This window comes from Chenopodium album, chromosome 22 (assembly GCF_948465745.1).
Source record: "Chenopodium album chromosome 22, dcCheAlbu1.1, whole genome shotgun sequence".
Taxonomy (NCBI): Eukaryota; Viridiplantae; Streptophyta; class Magnoliopsida; order Caryophyllales; family Amaranthaceae; genus Chenopodium; species Chenopodium album.
In genome coordinates this window covers 40,419,610-40,439,621 of record NC_137855.1, presented here as the reverse complement: position 1 = coordinate 40,439,621, position 20,012 = coordinate 40,419,610, and the positions used below count along the sequence as shown (strand labels likewise).

Genomic DNA, 20,012 nt, shown 5'->3' with positions numbered 1-20,012 from the left:
AAGCCCTTAATAGCACTTCAGGCAACAAGGCCACATTAACAGCGCCCACAATCTAAAACATGCCATCAAGCCATCTGCAGACAGCTCGGGTTGAGATAACCCGTGGTCTTTAGACCCACATCACACCAATATTCTCAAACTTGTCCAGCATATCAGTAGAAAAAATCTGGAAGCTATAAGAGGGAGGGTAAAGTGGCAGTGCATGATACAACAACAGACCAAGTTAACTCTTTTTTGTAGTTGCTCAAACCTCAGAATATTTACTCGAGGGAAAATTTGTTTCTGGCAAAACATGGTCATTACATTTTCTGTGTAGATCATCTCAGCATTGTTGTTAGACAGCTTCTATACTAGCAGCTTAAGGATATAGTAGTCATTAGTCAACGATAATTGTCAAAACAGTATCTGGTCTTGTGGGGCTTGTGGAACTAAGGACCTGTTCTCATTGACTGAACTTAGCTGAACTGAATTGAACTAAACTGAACTCAGCTGAACTGAACTGAAATGTTTATTATATAAAAGAAGGAAATTAGGAGCTGAACTGAACTGAACTGAACTGAACTGAATTTCAACGTAAGAGAACAGACCCTAACAGAGATTTGGAATCCCTACAAGGGTCCGACAAAGCAGCTACTTCACTGTAACTGATGTTCTTAACAGGAATTACCATATTTCTGTCTCTGATGTCAGTTATGTCAATGTGCCTTGGATAGCCAAAGGCAAGGCAGTCATTGTCTTCCCAACACAATAATCTCTAGTTCTCTACAGTATTTAAAAACAAAATGAGGCAACATTTCACTGGCTCGAAGAAAGTCTAGGACATAGAGAGAGATATGTTACCAATAGGGTAATGATCAAAGATGTAACTTGCTTTCTAAGAAAGATTCACATGTGATATTCAATGTTAATCACCTATGCTAGTGCAGTGACGGAGACATTGGTAATGGCATCGGAAATTGCATCAATTGGGATGCTTGGTAAGAAAGTTGATGATCTGCCCACTTGAGGCAGAAATTGTGTAAGCGAGGAATGGAAAAAGGAGCTGAGTTAGTAGCAACTAGTCAGGCTAATGCCTTAGTGCCCCTGCTCCTTGGATATTGCCAGGTTATCCTAAGCTTGAATTCCAAATCAAGTACAAAATATGAAGAATATGCCAGCACTGAAGAACAGCAACCATTATTGCTAGCAGCTGAACTAAATGGTTCTCTCACTAGCATGTCTCATGCTAGTAACTTACTAAAAGCACCATGAACATGGAAGGTATTGCAACATGACACAGTAAGTAGGTTACTATGATGACCCAAGGATGTAAAAGGGGTACATAGTCTTAAGCTTAAGCCAAAGTTCACTATGCTAAGCAAGTAAGAAGCACTATAAGTAGGATTTATGACTAAATTCCATGTAGTGTCATTTCTTAGGAAGTTTACAAACTGCCTACAATTTTTCTAATCAAATAACTTACTTTGTTACACAACCTAGGAACCTTCACTTCCCATATATATTTTGTTGTTAATTAAACAAGGACTAAGCTACGATCTCGAATCAAGGTTTCAACTAACAATGAAATGTATGCATAAGATGCACCAACAACAAACCTCAAGTAATCAAACAAGGACTAAGCTACGTTCTGGAGTCGAGGTTTCAACCAACAATTAAATGTATGCATAGTTCATAAGATGCACCAACAACAAACCTCAAGTAATGCTCATTCATCCAAAGCTGAAATAAAAATTTATACTTTTCATCCAAAGGGCAATTCCCAAATTCTAATTTCTATTCATCTATATCAAAATATCAATGATACAACAAAACTACCCTTGTTCATAATAATTCCAAAGTATACAATAATTTGATACAATTTTTGTAACAGAGAAGACTATAAACAACATAATTAAATAAGGACAACAATCACAATCTTAGTGAAATGAAATTCAAAGGACTTGCCTCTCAGCAGCTTCAGCAACAATAGGCAATCTAGGCACTTGACCAAGAGCACAAGAATAAGACCCATAAATCAAACTAACCAACAAGAACAAAAACACAGTGCTATCCAAACTCATCATCAAATCCAACCCAATCCCATCTTTTGGATTAAAACTTCTCTCCAAAAGATCAGGAAAAATCAGCAGAATATCAAGAACAATTGCTTGCATAGTATTAAACCTAACATATCTACTGAAATTTTGATTTCTTACAACAACAAAATACAGGGTGAAAAAGACCAAAACACCATTGAGAGGGAAGCTTTTGAAGACCTTAATAGCAGGAATTAGAGGTTGAATAATGAGTTGAAGAGGGGTGAATTGGGTAATTACATATTTCCCATATTGAATTCCATCAAAAAGGGGGTAAAAATAGCAAATTGCTGAGATTAATCGATCTGGGGCATCAATATTTTCATCATTTTTCTTGGATTTGCAAAGGATTAATCTTTTGGAGGGATTTGGGGAAGTGGGTGTTATTGCAAATGAGAGAAATGAGGGGTTTTTGAGAGGAAGAAGAGAGGTTGAATAGTGGGTTTTAGGGATGGATTTGAAGGAAGAAGGTGAGGAGAGTAGATAAGTTGTTGCCATGGCTGGCAGCTAAGGTTTTTGAAGAAATGGAGAGTGATTTTTGTGTTGTTATTTGGCCAAAGATCATATTAGATCAACTTTGAAGCTACGGGTAAGTAAATGGCCATGTCGACCCTATTCGTTTTAGTACTTTTTTTTTTTTTTTTTTTTTTTTTTTTTTTTTTTCGTGGCCGTGTGTGTTTGTGTGCGCGCGTGCATGTGTGTACAATATACGTGTGCTGTGAAATACGAAGTGTACTACTTAGAAAGGTTCGTCGACGTATTTATTGTAGCATTAAGGTTAATTTAACGGATTTGTCTCTATACATGTCTAAATTAGGGATGTTAGTGTATTAAGTTTGATAAATGGTAGATACTCGCCTTGCATTAAGCTCTGCTCCCTGAGATGGTGATAGGTACAAGTTTGATGAGTGATGAAGCGGAGATGAAGATTAAAAAAAGTATTCTTAAGATGTTAACAAGACATATGAGGGTTTGACCGTTTGAGGTTATGTAACCTTTTGGGGGAAAAAAATAATACTAAATTCTCAAACAACATCAGTTATATACAAAATATATGAGATTTAGGGCCTGTTCTGATTGACTGAACTGGGATGAACTGAAATTATTTGAGCTGAACTGAACTGAATTTACTGGAGCTGAACTGAACTGAATATTTTAGGAGAGAAGGAAATTATGATAAGAATTGAACTAAACTGAGCTGAACTTATTGGAGCTGAACTGAACTAAAAATAAGTTGAGGAAAACATACCCTTAATATAAAGATTGATATAGGTCTAATAAGAGGATGAATGAATCCTTCAACGACTTTCTTTGGGTTAATTTGACTCTTTTGGAGAATTGATGATGTCAAAAAGTAGTTAAGTTGTGTCGTTTAGGCTCTATGATTCCGTAATCTGTGCCTACATGGAAAAATGCTCTATGATTCCATAAACCGTGCCTACATGGAAAAATCTCAATAGAAATTCAGGGAAAGCCCTAGTGGTTAAGTTTATTCAGTAACTATCAATGATTCTAAGCCATTGACAAATTGAAATCCAAAATTAATCGTTACAAAAACAATAGCTAACCATATCTCCATTCTATTGTTACTTGATACTACCACAAATATCTACATCCTTAAAAACAACCTCCTTTTAAGAAACTTATGCCACTGTAGTCCGGTTCATTTCTCCTAAAAAAAATAACATTCAGTAAAAATAATTTCATTTTTATACTACTAAAATTAATTTCAGTTCAGTGAAAATAAGTTCAGTTCAGCAAAAAAAAATATAGTTCAATAAAAATCAGTACTCTTAAAGAAGAAATATAATAGAAAATCAGTAAGCAAAAATCATTTCAGTTCAGTATTGTTAATTTTAGTTCAGTAAAAATAATTTAAGTTCAGCACAAATAAATTCAGTTAAATAAAGATAATTTCAATTCAGTCAAAATTAGGTGAAATGTGTAAAATCTAACTTATCTTGCCAATATATATATTGATGGTGAGTAGATCAGATCAATTACGCACATATGCTTATTAAACAACTTTTTTTTTTAAGTAATAAACAACTTTTTTTTTTTAAGTAATAAACAACTTTTCATATTTAATTTTTTTGGGAGACGCTTTCAATGTTGTCACAGCTATCAAGTGCAAGCAAGATAGTGCAACCCCTATGTAAAATAGAGAGGGAAAATGTCTAATCGTTGCAAATAATATGTAACGGAGGTAGTAATATTTTTCCCGCGGTTTCACAAAAAAAAAAAAAAAAAAAAAAAAAAAAAAAAAAAAAAAAGGGTTAGATGTTTTTGGTGACTTGACAAAATTTTGCTGTTTGTTGCTAACGTTTGGGTTGTTTTTATTCTCCTTGGGAAAATCCTAATGTATAAAATTTATACATTTAACAAGTACTTCGTGAGAGTGAGGGATAGTTCAAGTGGTTAGAGCTTCCCTGCTGATCCCAAGTGATCTTGGGATCGATTCTCACCCCCGCCCTTGTGGCTCTCTAAACACCAAAAAAACAAAAAAAAAAAAAAAAAAAGTAGTACTTCGTATAGAACAAGGATAATGTTGTATAGTATGAAATCGAATAATGTTGTATACAGTAGTGTTAATATTATACTGTATACAATATTAAGTAGCCTAGAACAGCTGATAGTTTCCTATAGAACAATTAGAGCTGTAACTACTCTGACATTGGAGAGCTATTTAGTATTTACATCTGTAAAGAATGAAGAATACTTGTATTTGCTATGACAGTCAGTATGTTGAACAACCATCATATTACCCCGCCTGACAAAAACTCCAGGGCAGTGAAAGCTATGCTATTCTATGATCGATTTGATTCCTTAACAACAAAAGATTGATTTGTTGAATGGTGTGTCACTGTTCAGCATTCATTTGTCTCACAAAGGGAACAAAGTTTTGCCAATTTTCGTGATTAAAAAAGCTTCTGCTCAATCTGAAATAAGTGAACGATCTTAAAGCTTCTGCCTCTGTGCAATTAGTTTGTATTTGCTTCAGTCCATCCTGCAAAATGAGGTATCATTTATTTATATATAAAGCAATAGATTTGAATATAAGTTGGAGATGAAGAAAAAGCTAGAGAGAGAATACAGGGAAAACAAGTCAGGAGGCAGAAGTTTGAGTCTCGACTCTTGAATATAAACAATGTCCAGCCTAGTGGTTTAGGATCTCTAACATTGTATCGGGAGTACATTAGAAGGGAATAAATACACTCGTAAAATCATGCCAAAATTTTGATTCAGGCAGCTCAGCTTATGTACTAAAAGATTAGATTTTGGTAAAAGTACAGCTGAGCTGGGACCAAACAGGATAAACAGCATGTGAACTATGAGTTAATAAGCCCACAATTCCTATCTACCCCAAGGTCTGATCCAAACTGTCATATCAACAAGAACTAATGCAAAATAACTCCTGAAGTAAAAGAAGAGAGCATTTTAGACATTGAATCAACAAGCACAATTAACTTTCACCTGAACTGAAGACCAATTAGACCTTCTATTCATATTTTTCTCTACCAAATACCAACTACAAACATCATTTAGTTTGCTGTTTGTTCAAAATCATAAAAATGAGGGGCAACATTCGAATTTCCTTTCCCCTTTAAAGGACCTAAGACCTAGTACTCTACAACGATTAGAAGTACTAGACATTACTTTGCAGCAACACCAAGTAAGTGGGTCTGTTAGTTTGTCATAGAGCCAAAGACTCCCCCCAAACACTGGGTGCAGTTGCACACACATGCACAATAAATCAAGCATTTATTTGAAGCAAGATGGTTTACCTTGTCACATCGGTCAGTACAGTTCCTTCCTGTCAAACTTATAGACCTTCTCTTCGAGACAGCTTGAAGCTTCATTCAAAATGATACATTGTTAGGCCTTAACTATTAATAACATTCAAAGCCATGCAAATATGCAATGTGACTCAAAAGCATCAGAACTATTCCCGCACAAAGATATAGCAAGGCCCTCTGATTTACAGAACAAGATGTCTATACTCAATAAGCCTTCTTGATGAGTAGTGGATTAAAACACCTATCTAGGATGACTTATAGATCAAGATTCCATCTTAAGGCAAGTGCAATGCTAAAATTGGGGGTAATTAATTTGTTTTATGAGCAAAATCTTACAAGTTTTTATTCACAAAAAATATGCTAGTGTTTTCACTCTCTTATTTCATTCCTTAAACATCATAATTTATCACAGTGAAACTAAAGTGATAGCAGTAAGAAACTTAAGATGGCCATTTTTCAAATTGAAGAACAATCCTACAAGAGAACATTGCCAACAAGCTCAAAAAAAAGATAAGTCAGTGGACTACGAGATCTCATGAATGAAAGAACTGGAGTATGTAAAAATGTCATTGGTTCTGGAAAAAAAATAATGTGTTACAGTTCATTTTAAGCTATCACACTGCCTTTCAGTAATTAGTGAAGATCTTGAGATTGGTCTGGCTTACCAACGCAACCAAGCTAAGTACCTACTCCGTACTTGAGAAGAAAGGGGTTTTCTACTCTTTTTTTTTTTTTTGGGGGGGGGGGGTGTTTTGCATTGTTCTACAAGTTAGAGGGAACAACAACCAACCAACCAAACAAACGAAAAACGACATTTTGTTTAACTTTCCACAACAGCTGCAACTACCTCACAAATCTCCACCATACTCCTAACATAGAGATCAGAAAGAAAGGAAGGGGAAAAGAACAATATAGAAAGGAAGGCAGGAAGCAGATTATGAGAAACATGGAGACGCACTCGGACAAAACAATTTAAAGAGGAATGGTAAAAAACAAAATTTACCTGCTGTAGTAATCCTTCTGGACTGCAAAAATAGCCTGGTGGTGTATCACGGTCAGTCATTTCAAGGCACCTGAAGAGAATCTTTCAAGGGTAAGCACATAGATTATAAAGTAAAGGTTAACCAAAAATGGATTGATGATAGAATAATGGCAGTATTACTGATTCAGAAAACTAAATATTTTTAAGCAATTCCTCTAGAAACTTCACTGGACAACTAAGGGAGAAGTATTAGATGTTAAGAACATGGCTATCAATTAATTCTTCAGATAGACTTGCATAATTTCCTCGGGATAGGGGTAAATTCTAAGTAAAAGATCAAAGGTATATACAGGAGAACTCTTACGATAAGTGTAGAGCTGCACCATGACGAAACAGCACTAAAGCTAAGGGATCATAACCATCTCTCTGAGCGGTGTTGTAATAACCAGCTGTAAGTTCAGCAGGATGTGCCAATGTGTGATACCACCAATATATTGCACCAATCTTTGCCACTAGTAGCACAGATGTTTTATCATCTTGTTGATATTTCTTCAACATATCTGCTACTTTTCCAAGAATTGCATCTGCGTGATGAATCAGTTTACCACTGTACCATTCCTAAAAATAAAAAATAAAAATTTACATCAGATTTTCTTGACAATTGACGGAAACATGTGGATACTTCAGTTTTTCATCAATAACCAAAGCATTTGATGGTATTTCCAGCTATTCTTTAAGCTTATAAGTGCGACTCAATTCCAGCTGCGGCAGTGCTTAAAACCCCATTTCGATTTTCTAGTAATACTAGACTCCAAGTAATGACACACTATTAGTAGCAAAAAGAGATTGGCAACTAAATAATTTTCCTGGAAGAATGTCTCATTATTTAATTGAATAAGAGAAATAACTCCTCTAGTCTTTAGTTTTGAACTACGACCATGTCAGCTTTGGTGATGCTTACAAAGCCTAGGATTGAAGAAAGGAAATTTACTTGTACCCCAGAATGTGTCTTTCATTCTTGTTGTTAGAGCAAACACTCAAACACTATGCTGTCACGTGATGTAGCATAAGACGATGTGTGGAGTGCATAAAGAATTTCTTTCGAAGATATTGACACATATAAATAAGGGAGATGACCTTTCAGGAGAAGTACATACAAGGAAGAAATGCCCGTAGTCAGAAAGAAAACTTTTATGACCAGCTTCAAAGAAAGGTACTCCAGATGGAGAGCTATTATAACTTCCAACATCTTGTGGGCCATTTTCTCCCCAATGAGGTTTTCCTTCTTGGCTAGCAGCTATCTTGAGATCCTCCATCCTGCAATAACATTGCATAAGTGAACATTCTACCTTACCCAAAAAAAAAAAAAAGGCATTATTCAAAAGTGCTTATAGCAAGATTTGGAAGCTGAAAGATTGGCCTACATGTACTTATCATAGCATTGAAATTCACCGATTCCGGGAAATCTCCACCGACCATCAGCAGATGGATGAGCAGGATACCTGCAAGTAGTCTCGTGTAAGCTTAAGGGAATCAAAAGGCTGATGCTTATGGGCAAGGAGCCAAAAATTATCACCTCAGTTCACCAGCAGGACCAAGACCAACACTTATTTCTTCAATTACGTGACCAATTAACAAGTCAAATTTGTCAAGGAAACTGAAAATGAAGTCTTCATAACATTGGAGAGCAGTACGGCCACAAAATAAAGGAAGTTCATCCACTCCAAGTGTAAGATAATCGTCACATAAATTCCCCTTCCGATCTCGGTAAAATATGTCCCTGTCAATAGCTCCAATCTGGGGGAAAGACAAAGAAATGAGGTTCATATATTTACAATTGTGCATAGGAGGAAATTAAAACCCCCAAAGCTGATATCACCTCCCAACTTTGTATCCGCATGATCTTTGACATTACGAAAACATAACTAGACAAATCCAACACATAACAGAAACAGAATAGCCATAACAAATGAGAAAAGGGAAATCCTCAAAAATAGGACAACAACATCACAAAATCACACTGTTACAAGTAGAGGATATTATACATATCCACTAATGGATACCAATGACATGAGAAATTTGATGATATAAAAGAGGATCTCCCACAAACTAAATGACAAAAAACATTTCTTCAAAACAGCTAAAATCAAACAAAGTTTCAGCCAAGCAACATTTTATGGGGAAGTGAAGCAACCTTTTGAATCCAAAGTGGGAGGCTCACAGAACCTTTATGTTGAGATGATAAGCGAGCATTTGAATGGAAACACAACGCAATGTGCAACTTCAGACCAGCTTCAGATACCATTTTAAAAAGCTCTTCATAAAGAGACCAATCATAAGAATAAGGAGAAGTGTGTTCCACAACTCCCCACCAAACCTCAACTGCAATTCCATGGACACCTGCCGCCTTGAGTGCTTTTAGAGAAGCGGACAAAGCCTTGAGTCTGTAAAAGGCAATGATAAGGAACACTGATAAACTTGTTAAGAACATGTATAAAATAAAATCTTATACTAGGGCGGGGGACCTTACCTTTTAATCCTTATAGTCCCAAGATTATCAATGCTAAAGGAATCAGCGGGCATCATCACAAAAACAGGCACTCTCTTCTGCTTTGATGACTTTAAAATCAAGGACTTTGACCTCTCTCGGGCATCCATACTGTAACATGTAGATCACTGGATAAAATTAGTTTTTATCACAAGTGACCAAACTAGCCTTACAAGTACCAGGCACGTACTATTTATATGTACTTCATTCAATTTGCGACCATTAAAACACACACACACACACACACACACACACACACACACACACACACACACACACACACACACACACACACACACACACACACACATATATATATATTATATCTAAACCAGAAATGAGGAAGGGCAAACATATTTCTTTTACATGACTGCTCAAACCTGTAGTAAAGACGCCTGACATTCAAGGCTACATGGGAACAAAAAAATTTAAAATAAGAGGGAAGGAGGAAGGACTGAAAGTTAAGTGAGTTATGCTCACAGCTTGAATTTAGAAATTTTAATCACGTTGGGGGGGGGGGGGGGGGGGGGAGTCAGCTTAAAACATGTGCAAGTGTAATTGCTAACATGCAAATATCTTGTAAAACATAGTTGCATTACATACAAGCACATTCTTGTAACTGCGTAAAACTTAGAACAAAATTGTCCAAAGTGTTGACATGTGCTACACCAACACTTGCACATTGCTGAAAATGTATGAAATAACTACATGCAAAGAATGTTGATTATTAAATTTAACACTTTCTTAGAAAGTGGATATAGGCCTAATGGAAAAAACTCTATTTAAGTCATGTAGATCCCCGGTATAAATGTTAAATAGCAGCTAATATTTCAAAAATGGGTCAGCTGAAAGATTGTAGCTGCTGTACTATTGAGCTCTTATTCTGAGTTATGAAATCCAAAAAACAGTACTTTCTTCATGGTTACATCAACATTACTAGTCAATTTAATTGAGTTCACTTCATATCATTAGCAAATTAATATATTAAACCATTATTTGTTGTCATTTAAAATACCCAAAAAAAAAAAATCAAATTTAAAGTACAAGACAAAAAAGATAAAGGCTCTATTTCCTCACCTCGTTTCCACTTAATTAACTATATAAGTTTTGTTTGTTCTGCCAAACTAAGTTCGGGGCTAAAAAGTCCAATACAGTTCAGTGACAATAAGAGCTACCAAAGCTTGCTTCACAATTACAGTATGTTCATATGAGTTAAGCTTTGGAGCAATAAGTTTAAATGAATTAAGTTCAATATTAATACGCATATGTAAGTGAAATTAGGTGAAGAGACACTTATTTTGGAGTGGAGTAGTTGCCAAACTAGCCTATAGCCACAGGCCCACAAAGACAGAGTACACACAAGATCAACTTCACTTTGATTGATCACTTCACACCACTATGCCAAAAATAGAACCCTAAAAAACCCAGGTACGATGAAAAGAACACACCCAAACTCCTTAACGTGATTAAACCAGCCACAAGAGACACTTATTGTGGAATGGATTAGTTACCAAACTAGCCTATAGCCACAGCCCAAAAAGACAGTACGCACGAGATCATTCTGTCATCTATGTAACTTCACTTTGATCGGCCATTTCACACCACTATGCCGAATATAGAACCCTCAAAAACCCGGATACAAAATTGAAGTCTACACTCCACATTCTCAGAATAGAGCCCTCTGATCATATTAATCTTTATTGTCTCAGATTAACCCTAACAGTATGTATCTAATCCCTATTAAAAAAGCCGAGTGACTTAACATTCAGCTCTAAGCTTCAGTAATCCAAAAGGACCATGTATAACACCCTCTAGCACAAGATTTAAACTCATGACTCTCATTTATTAATCTTGGATATTTAGCCAAGAATTAATGATCATTTCAAGAAAACCAAAAATCCCCATTTTAGTTTAGTATTAAGAGCTACATTTCACATTTTCACATCAAGGCAACATCAATACAGATAATTCCAAGCTTCAACTCATATTAAATGATCAAATCAACGCGTGATTTTGTCATAAAACCCGAAACAATACCATTCTAGGAAACACGATTAATGATTGTAGTTAACCCTTAACATTCCGATAAACATTTCGTAACTAAATCATATTATACATTATCAAGGCACCCCATAAATGCAAAACAAAAACCCACATCAAATCAATGACTTAAAAATAAACCCAAAAATCACCCTATCAAATAATTCAACTTAATGATCAAGAAAACATGCAATAATTCAAGAAACCCAATAATTTCAACAATAATCCAAAATTAACACTAAATAATCATCAACAAATTATACCCATAAAACTAAAACAGTAGTAAAATCAAAATTGAAACTAAAATGAGCTGAAAATCAAATAGACCTGAAAACGGGAGATTTCTTGCCCATTACAGATTTCCATTTGAAGAACTTCTTCTTCAAAAGAGGGGGAAGAACAATGGTAGAAACGTTTCGTTGAGTACGGAAACCGTTTCGACCCTTTCGAATACCAAAGAGCAATTCATTGAAGCCGTAGGAGTTTCGCTTTGGCGTGCATTTACAGAGCACACCCGCCATTGAAGAGGTTTCGAAGGATTTTTAGAGAGAGAAAGTGGGCAATTTTTTAGAGAGAGAAAGAGAAAGAGTGTGGGAGAAAGATTTTGGTTTCCAAGATTACATGGGCAACTTCTCAAAGCAAAGCTCTCTTTCTTAAACTGAATTTTATTTATTCATTTATTTATTATTTTTTAAGTAATTTGTGGATCACTGGAATTTTTTTTTTTTTTTTTTATTGTATTCGTATTTTTTTATTGTAGGAATCTACTTCGTATTTTTTATGTATACCTGTATATACTATGAATATACTCCCTTCATTCTAAGAGAAAGGCCTACGTTGACCGATACGTGAAACTTTGACCAAAATGTCTAATTATTAAATATAAATTATAAAAAGTTATCATTCGAAAATTATATTTAAACACATAACTAACAAGTACCTACGTAACTAATTATATATAGGCCTTGTTTAATTCAACCTCATAAGTTCAGATTAAATTAGATCAGAAAAAATAAGTTTATATCAAATCATCGTTTTATGTGCAGTTTTTTATCGTTAAATATCGTTAATTTTGTAATGAAAAAAATTATGAAAAATACATAAGTTTAGTCAAATCAAACAATCAAATCAGACCAGATCATATCAAATCAGATCAGATAAGCAAAAATAAGGTGGATCAAACAAGCCCTTAATCTAATGTGTAAATCACAAACAGAATCTAATATGAATAGTGCAAAAGTTAAACTGAGGAATTTTTTTGTAACTCTAGAGTAATATTGGAATGAGTAACCTGTTTGTCTTGTTTTAGTCATATTACTTTAATTAAAGGGATATGAGGTGGATGGGACATGAAATCATTACTCCACCATCTCGACCTCATAAGGAGAGAGTAATGGATAAAGGGATACTTCCTATTGTATGAATGTTTGTAGTATATACTACGGAGTACAATACATTGACACATCGTATAGCTAGTTATTTTTTATGTTTATTAGTAGTATGCTAGTTCGTTCACTCACTTATCATATAATTAGCAAGTCAAATTATACCGCAAAACTCTCATTCTCTTTAAAGAGTATGACTAATAGATGGGTATCACTTAACTGTGTAAACATATATAGTCCGACTTATTAGGTTGGATACGTTCGTTAAATCTATAGGGTATAGCGGTAAAGATATGATAATTCTCATCCTAAAAAAATGGAAGTCTTAGTATTTACTGATAAGATTGTGAGAGACATACCTTAATTAAGTCCTTAATAATAGGTCAAGTAACTAAGTAACGAGTAATTACTTAGCACATTTGTTGTCCTAGCTTTTTTCTTTTTTTTTTTTTTTTTGAACAAATCGATTCATTAATCAAAAGTCAGATCGTACGACATCTACAAATGAAATCTAAATCAACAATTACAACATAAAATTGAATTTAGTAAGGGTTTCCTTCATCAAAGCTATGATTGTTGAGTAGATCTTGCACTTTGATACATGAAATAAAAATTCATTTTGTTTATATTCCTTTTTTATTCCTATTTTAGTAAATTTTATAATTGGTATATTTTACATATGTTAGGTTCAATGCAATTTTTCCCCTAAGTTGTTTAGTTGGCTACTGAATTATGAATTTGTATGAGTAGACGAGGGATAACTACTACCTATACTGTTCACAGCTCATATAAGCGAATAAATACACATGCAATAATTAAATACGTGTTGTCTGTTGCTGTATTTGGAAAAAATTACTCATATAAGAAAATGTTACTAGTAACTAGTTATGTTATGATATTATGAACAACAAAAATAGGTTACTTCAAAAAAAAAAAAAAAAAAAGAAAAAAGGACGTTACTTTGAACAAAAAAGAAAAATAGGTTACTAGGTTAATCTCTTAAAGTATTTTACTCTCTATCATAATTGTCGATATTTTTTTATTAGAGAAGTTAGGCTGATTCAATTAGGGCTATTTCTTGTCAAAAAAAAAAAAAAAAAAAATTAGGGCTATTTGTCTTATGGAAATTGGTCGCAAAAAGTGAAGGTGATACAAGTTAATTTTGACATTGATAATTTAATTTATAGCGAAAAATAAAATATAGCCTAAGATTTAGGACGAATCAAATTATGAATCATTTGAAGAGCAAGTTATAATTACTTGTTTAATTCAACCTATTTTCGATACTTGTTACTTATTCTAGTCAAAATCAGATCAAATCGGATCAAAAATAATCAGATCAGACCAAATCATATTTTTTAATTCTCATTTACTTATTGCTAAAAGCTTGTAATTCCATGTTAATAAAACATTATGCAAAATAACATATGATAGTACACAATGAGAGAAATTTAACAAGATCCAATTTGATAATGATTTTTTCTTATATAAAAATACAGACAAAGGCTTAAAAAAAAAAAATCAAACCATACCATATCTTACAAAAGTCAAGCTAGATAATTTTATTTCAGATGCTGAAAACAAGTCTTACAGCCCATTTTGTGTGTGACCAACCACACCGTGTCAGCACTTATACAAGAACAAAGTAACCCATATAAAACTGACCAATAGTAATCCTTATAACACTAACTGAGTAACCCTATAGAATTGACGAAGTAACCCCTTCAACACTGATCATGTAACCCCTATTATACTAACGAAGTAACACATGCAACATGATATAGCTAGCCACAGATATAAGACTTTGTGCAAGTCTTAAATTTGGTACCGAAAATCCAACATGAATGTAATCGTCCCCAATGGATAAGAAGGCAATGCAATAAAATACTCGTACAAAAATATCTAACCCTAATTCATTAAATTTGTTTGGCAGAGCATCAAGCAATCAAAGTATGGGCATTGCTAAATCATTCATTTTAATCCAATTAGTATTCATTGGGTCCTACCGCTCTACCTTGAAGCTTCCCATGATGCTCCAAGATACACTATATAATTGCATTAATTAGATGATTAGCTTATTATTTGTTAAATTCCTAGTATACTTTTGTGTAGGAATGGATGGTGTTACAACTTGGGACAAATAGATATTCGTCTTTTGGAAGACCTTATGGCCTTATATGAATTTAGGTTCGTCCATTTGTGTATATTACATGTAAAGTTTTATTTGATCCATCAATTTTATTTTCATAATAAAGTGAACAGAATTTGCAAGATGAAGAATTTCGATTCATATTACATGGGTAACATGCTAGCTTATGGATGCATTGGTCCAAATTTTAGAGAAACAAAGTAATAGGCATAACTTTATAAGGCTTCATTCATTCTAGTTTGATCATTATTGGAGTGTCACTAAATTCAAGATGATCTATCACAAAGTCATCGACAAACTCGCTTAACAAAGCTAATTAATATCCCAAAAGTAAAACATACATGTAATCTTGTGACCTCTTACCTCTAATCATACCCATGTTCTCTTATCATCCATACCGCTTGCTACTTTGGATTCGTCAAAAAAAAAAAAAAAAAAAAAAAAAAAAAAAAAGAAAAGAAACACATAGTACATATACCAAGTATCGCTCCAAAATCTTTTATCTTTATGATCTTGCCTCATACACTTTCACAAGAATACGGAACTTTGTTAATACACAAGTTGAAATGTCTTGTGCACTCACCAACGCCTTACCTTATCCTTCACATGGCTCATTTGTTTCACTTTATATACTTCCTCCGTTCCCTTAATTTTATGACGAGGGAGGTAGCCATGATTTTTAAGACGATAAGAAAGCTAAAAACTTCCCGATAATAAGGAGAGGTCAAGCTAGAAATAGAGAGAAAACATATAATTAAAAAAAAAATGTTGCAATAATTGTGAAATATTTTAATGACAACTGTTGTAACATTAAGGAGACGGATGAAATATATACTACGTATATTAACGTATATTAGTAAATATAAACCAAAGTCTTCAATTAAATACAAAAGGCAAACAAATAGAAGGCGTAAGCAAGTGTAATCAATAATCATATGATGGAAGATTATATTTAATATTTATAACTATACAACGACATCCTTTGGATTTGGAGCAATTCGATCTCCAAAATCTTCTCAACTACCCCCAAAATCTATGGGAAATTAACTGTTGTTTCAATAAGATTGACATGAAAAACGTTTAAAGAAAAATAAATTAATAAAGTGTTTTCAATCATATGGAATTTCATCATTTCATGATTCATTGATACTCAATATCATCACAATAAAATGATACTCTACATTCAAGCAAAATAATCATGCATCATAATACTAATCAATTAATCATAATAGAAGTACTTATAATAATAGTACTAATAAGTAATAAATCACTACTACCAAAATAAATACATAAACAAATTAATAAATGACTACAACTAATTTAATTAAAACCATATCTTAATAATCAAATTAAACACTCATGGCAATTAAAACAGCCACTCCACTCAAAACAACACTTCCAACCCCAAACTTCGCCTCTGCTCCTGAGTCATCAGCAAGCGGCATCGGTCCCTCGGCCGCCTCGGGCGATAACACTCCCGGCGAACTCGCCACCGATGGAACAATCCCGGAAGGCGCCTCGGCTGGTGGAGCGGAACTCGATGGGATTCCCAATACCGGCCCCTCAGAAACCGCCGGCACCTCCGCCGGAGTCTCAGCGACGGCCGGGACCTCCGCCGGAGAACTCACCGGAGGTACACTTCCGGCCACCGGAGAAACAGGGGCGATCACGGGTGGCGAAGAAACCGGGGCCTGTGTTGGTGGGACAAGACCGCGAGACGATGATGCCGGTGAATTCGCCGGAGAATGTACCGGGAAACTCGCCGGAGATGGTGAGATTGTCGAATGTGATTCGGATGGCGATGGCGAAGGCGAAACAATGTGGGATGATTGAGAAGGAGACTTCGCCGGAGAATGTACCGGAGACTTCGCCGGAGGAGAATGCACCGGTGAAATCACCGGCGATATCGAAATCTTAGGGAGTGAAGTGGGTGATGAAGAAGGAGCATGAGTAGGAGAAACTTGTGAATTTGATGGAGTAATCAAATTACATAATATAATCAAACCAACAAAAACTGTAATTAATCTATGCATTTTCAATTTCTAAATTGGGAAATTAAAAATTAAACAAAATCAATATTTCCACTGATTTTCAGAATTTAAGAAGTAATAATTGGGAATGTTTGTTGTATGAAAATATGGGAAAGATTGGTTAATGATTTTTTGGGGTTTTCTCTGTTATTTTTGTTGGGATGAAAAAAAGAGAGATTTATATATAGTGAGAAATGAATAAAAGTGTACAAGAATAAGGTTTTTTTTTTAAAAAAAAAAAACATAATGGTGACCGTTGGAGTGGAATGTTTCGAGGTGACTGGCTATAGCAAGTATTGTAGCCGTTGTTGTTAGATTGACTACCGGCTATAGAAGGTAGGTAAACGTTCCGTTAAGTTTTGCGCCTATTTTGGGTGGTTTCGGTTGGATGTTATTTTTGTTGGCAAGGGTTCAATATTTTTGGGTTTTAGTAAATTATACTCCGTATCATTTAGAAATTATTTCGTAGGTTATACTCCGTATAATTATAGGGCAAGTCTTGTATGGCTTGGCCACATTGGTTATACGGGTAAAATTAAGTACTTTCTTCATTTAAATGGATGAGTAATCTCATTTTTTTTTTATAAGAGTAACCCAAATTTATTATACGGGTAAAATGAAGTACTTTAGAAATAAGTAACCTCATTTGTTTTCCCTTAAAAATAAAAATAAAAATAAAAATAAAAACCTCATTTATTTATTCGAGTAACCCCTATTCTTTTCTTTTAATAATGAAAGCATAATTCCACTTATTCAAGAAAGTAACCCACTTTTTCTCATTTGGTAACCCCATTTACTCAACATCGAGATACATACATGTACTTATGTGAAATTCCCTCATTTTTTTTGATGGAATATACTATCCTTATTTTATACTTTTGTATTAATTGTAACAAATATGTGAGAAATTAAAGGGGAATACTTTTATATTTCGTACTCCACAGTCCACACGTTCCTTTTAACATGCCTTACTTTTCTTTAATTTTTATGTTGTCCTTTTTACCTATTCTCTCTAGTTACTAAATGGGGTTCTTCCACACTCCTTCCATTATTTATCTGATCAGTACTTTTTCACTCTCCAATATTCTTGCAAATTACAATGGAGCAAATTAATTTTCACCAAAAAAAAAAAAAAAAAACAATGGAGCAAATTAAAACAATTTTTTAAAAAAATGAAATGAGTGTCATCTACTAGAATGAGCCAAGAGATAGATTTTATGACTGAGTTTTATTTATCCTTGTTCTTACCGGGAGTTTTACAGGGATTTTGTTTAGAAGGTACTCCCTCCGTTTTTGAATACTTCTCCATTTCTTCATGCGCGGAGTTTAGGAGACATTGGAGAAAGTAATAAAATATAGAGGTAGTGGGGTGGGTGGAAGAATAAAAACGGGTAAAAAAAAAGTAGTGGAGAGAATTAGAGGAGAAAGAATATGAAAATCATAAAATATGATTTATGTTGGGTCCACTAGGTAAGAGAAATGAATTAAACATTATAGAAATTTTCCAAATAAGGAAATGGAGCAAGTATTTAAAAACGGCCGAAAAAAGAAAGTGGAGCAAGTATTTAAAAACGGAGGGAGTATAAAACATTAATTATATCACATTTTTATACTTTAACCCTTTTTAGTTAAAATTAATCCAAAATATTTTGAGAAATCAATTAAATTTGCTTTTTTTTATTTAAAAAAAGTGTGTATGTGTGTGGTGAAGTCATGGTAAACAATTCAATGGGCTCAATCCATGTATTCTATTTTCGATTCATAAAAGTACAAAAATATACCCTTTATTTTTAGAAGTGCATGTCAAAGGCAGTGACTATTCCAAATTCCAAGGGCAATCAAAGAGTGAAAGTAGGAAATTACACAAGCTTTCTCACCATACAAAATAAACTTAATCAATGATATATATGAACAAGTAACATATACCCTTTACTAAATCAATTTAATTAATTTATAACAGATTATTAAGAGCTTGCTAAAAAATAATTCTCAAAACAAAAAAAAAAATGGAAAGATTTTCTTGGGTAATGATCATATTAGCAATAGTCATTTCAAGCCAATATAAAGTCATCCTAGGATGGCCAGAGGGTTGGTATAGTCATGTTACAATAAAGAATGAGTTGCCTGATAATCTCCCTTTGAGATATCAATGCAAATCCAAGGATGATGATTTAGGGGATAGCATACTTCAAAACAAGGAAACATTTACTTGGAAATTCACTCCAAACATTTTTGAATCAACCTTATATTGGTGCAATATTTGGTCGAGATATGGTTATGTATCTAGTAAAGTTTTCTCAGAAAAAGAACAATTTATTCATTATTGTGATTATAGAGATTGCACTTGGAGTATAACAGATCAAGGCATGAATGTTATTGATGTTAAGACTAGCAATCCTGTGCTTTGGCACAAGTGGAATGATGAGAAGCAACAAGAATCACCTAGTCCATCCCCTCAATAGGCTATGCATTCATTTGAAAATTGAAATAATGACAACCAATTATTAATTGGGTAGGATAATAAATTTGCATATTGCAATGATAATTTTGCACCAAAACATATGCAAATTAGCAACTTTGGTAAATGTAGTAAGAAAAGCTATTTGATGATGATCTTTCTTTGTAACTAAAATCATTCCATTACTATGGTTATGAATTTGTGATAAACAAGATTGCTTCTAGCTATGTTAGATGTTACAACTTTTTTTTGTTTTTAAAGTTATTTGCCCTTCAGTAATTTTAATATTGTACTTAGCTTCTCGTAAAAGTATCATATACTTTGTACATCCAACCTGCTCAGTTTTGTTTCACATACGTTGTTTTTTGGTTAAAGATCTCGAAGTAAGAAAATTTTACTAGACTTGGTGATTTATCCTTCTTTCATTCTTTTTTTAAAACGCCATGTTTGGAATTACTTACTGACATCATCAATTTGAGTCTTGAGACTTATGCTTAACATTTTTCTCATTTTTCTTTTTAAATCTCAAACAAGTATCAAGTTAAGAC

At 33.9% G+C, this 20,012-nt stretch overlaps 4 protein-coding genes across 4 annotated transcripts; 1 reads left to right on the top strand and 3 right to left on the bottom strand.

The window, feature by feature from the left end:
- Positions 1-1,694: 1,694 nt before the first annotated feature.
- LOC145605421 (protein TIC 20-v, chloroplastic-like) lies at positions 1,695-2,668 on the bottom strand. The gene has a single exon (XM_081661468.1). It carries the CDS (start codon positions 2,571-2,573, stop codon positions 1,932-1,934), a length of 642 nt encoding a protein of 213 aa, XP_081517594.1. The 5' UTR covers positions 2,574-2,668; the 3' UTR covers positions 1,695-1,931.
- Positions 2,669-4,607: 1,939 nt separating this feature from the next.
- On the bottom strand, positions 4,608-12,044 carry LOC145605063 (inactive beta-amylase 4, chloroplastic-like). The gene is made up of 10 exons (XM_081661078.1): positions 11,770-12,044; positions 9,385-9,513; positions 9,049-9,298; positions 8,431-8,651; positions 8,279-8,356; positions 8,012-8,171; positions 7,219-7,472; positions 6,876-6,945; positions 5,861-5,929; positions 4,608-5,082 (listed from the first exon to the last, which is right to left on the bottom strand). Exons 1-10 carry the CDS (start codon positions 11,961-11,963, stop codon positions 4,936-4,938), a joined length of 1,572 nt encoding a protein of 523 aa, XP_081517204.1. The 5' UTR covers positions 11,964-12,044; the 3' UTR covers positions 4,608-4,935.
- A 4,143-nt stretch (positions 12,045-16,187) lies between these two features.
- LOC145606120 (uncharacterized) lies at positions 16,188-17,143 on the bottom strand. Its single transcript, XM_081662175.1, has one exon. The coding sequence runs from the start codon at positions 17,007-17,009 to the stop codon at positions 16,326-16,328; it is 684 nt and encodes a 227-aa protein (XP_081518301.1). The 5' UTR covers positions 17,010-17,143; the 3' UTR covers positions 16,188-16,325.
- A 1,869-nt stretch (positions 17,144-19,012) lies between these two features.
- On the top strand, positions 19,013-19,468 carry LOC145604460 (S-protein homolog 74-like). Its single transcript, XM_081660348.1, has one exon. It carries the CDS (start codon positions 19,013-19,015, stop codon positions 19,466-19,468), a length of 456 nt encoding a protein of 151 aa, XP_081516474.1.
- The last annotated feature ends 544 nt before the right edge of the window (positions 19,469-20,012 follow it).

Coding starts and splice junctions, on each gene's coding strand:
- LOC145604460 (XM_081660348.1), top strand. CDS start 19,013: ATGGAAAGATTTTCTTGGGTAATGATCATATTAGCAATAGTCATTTCA.
- LOC145605063 (XM_081661078.1), bottom strand. CDS start 11,963: ATGGCGGGTGTGCTCTGTAAATGCACGCCAAAGCGAAACTCCTACGGC. Junction 9,299..9,384: donor GGGACTATAAGGATTAAAAG/GTAAGGTCCCCC, acceptor TGCCTTTTACAG/ACTCAAGGCTTTGTCCGCTT. Junction 7,473..8,011: donor ACTACGGGCATTTCTTCCTT/GTATGTACTTCT, acceptor TTTTATTTTTAG/GAATGGTACAGTGGTAAACT.
- LOC145605421 (XM_081661468.1), bottom strand. CDS start 2,573: ATGGCAACAACTTATCTACTCTCCTCACCTTCTTCCTTCAAATCCATC.
- LOC145606120 (XM_081662175.1), bottom strand. CDS start 17,009: ATGCATAGATTAATTACAGTTTTTGTTGGTTTGATTATATTATGTAAT.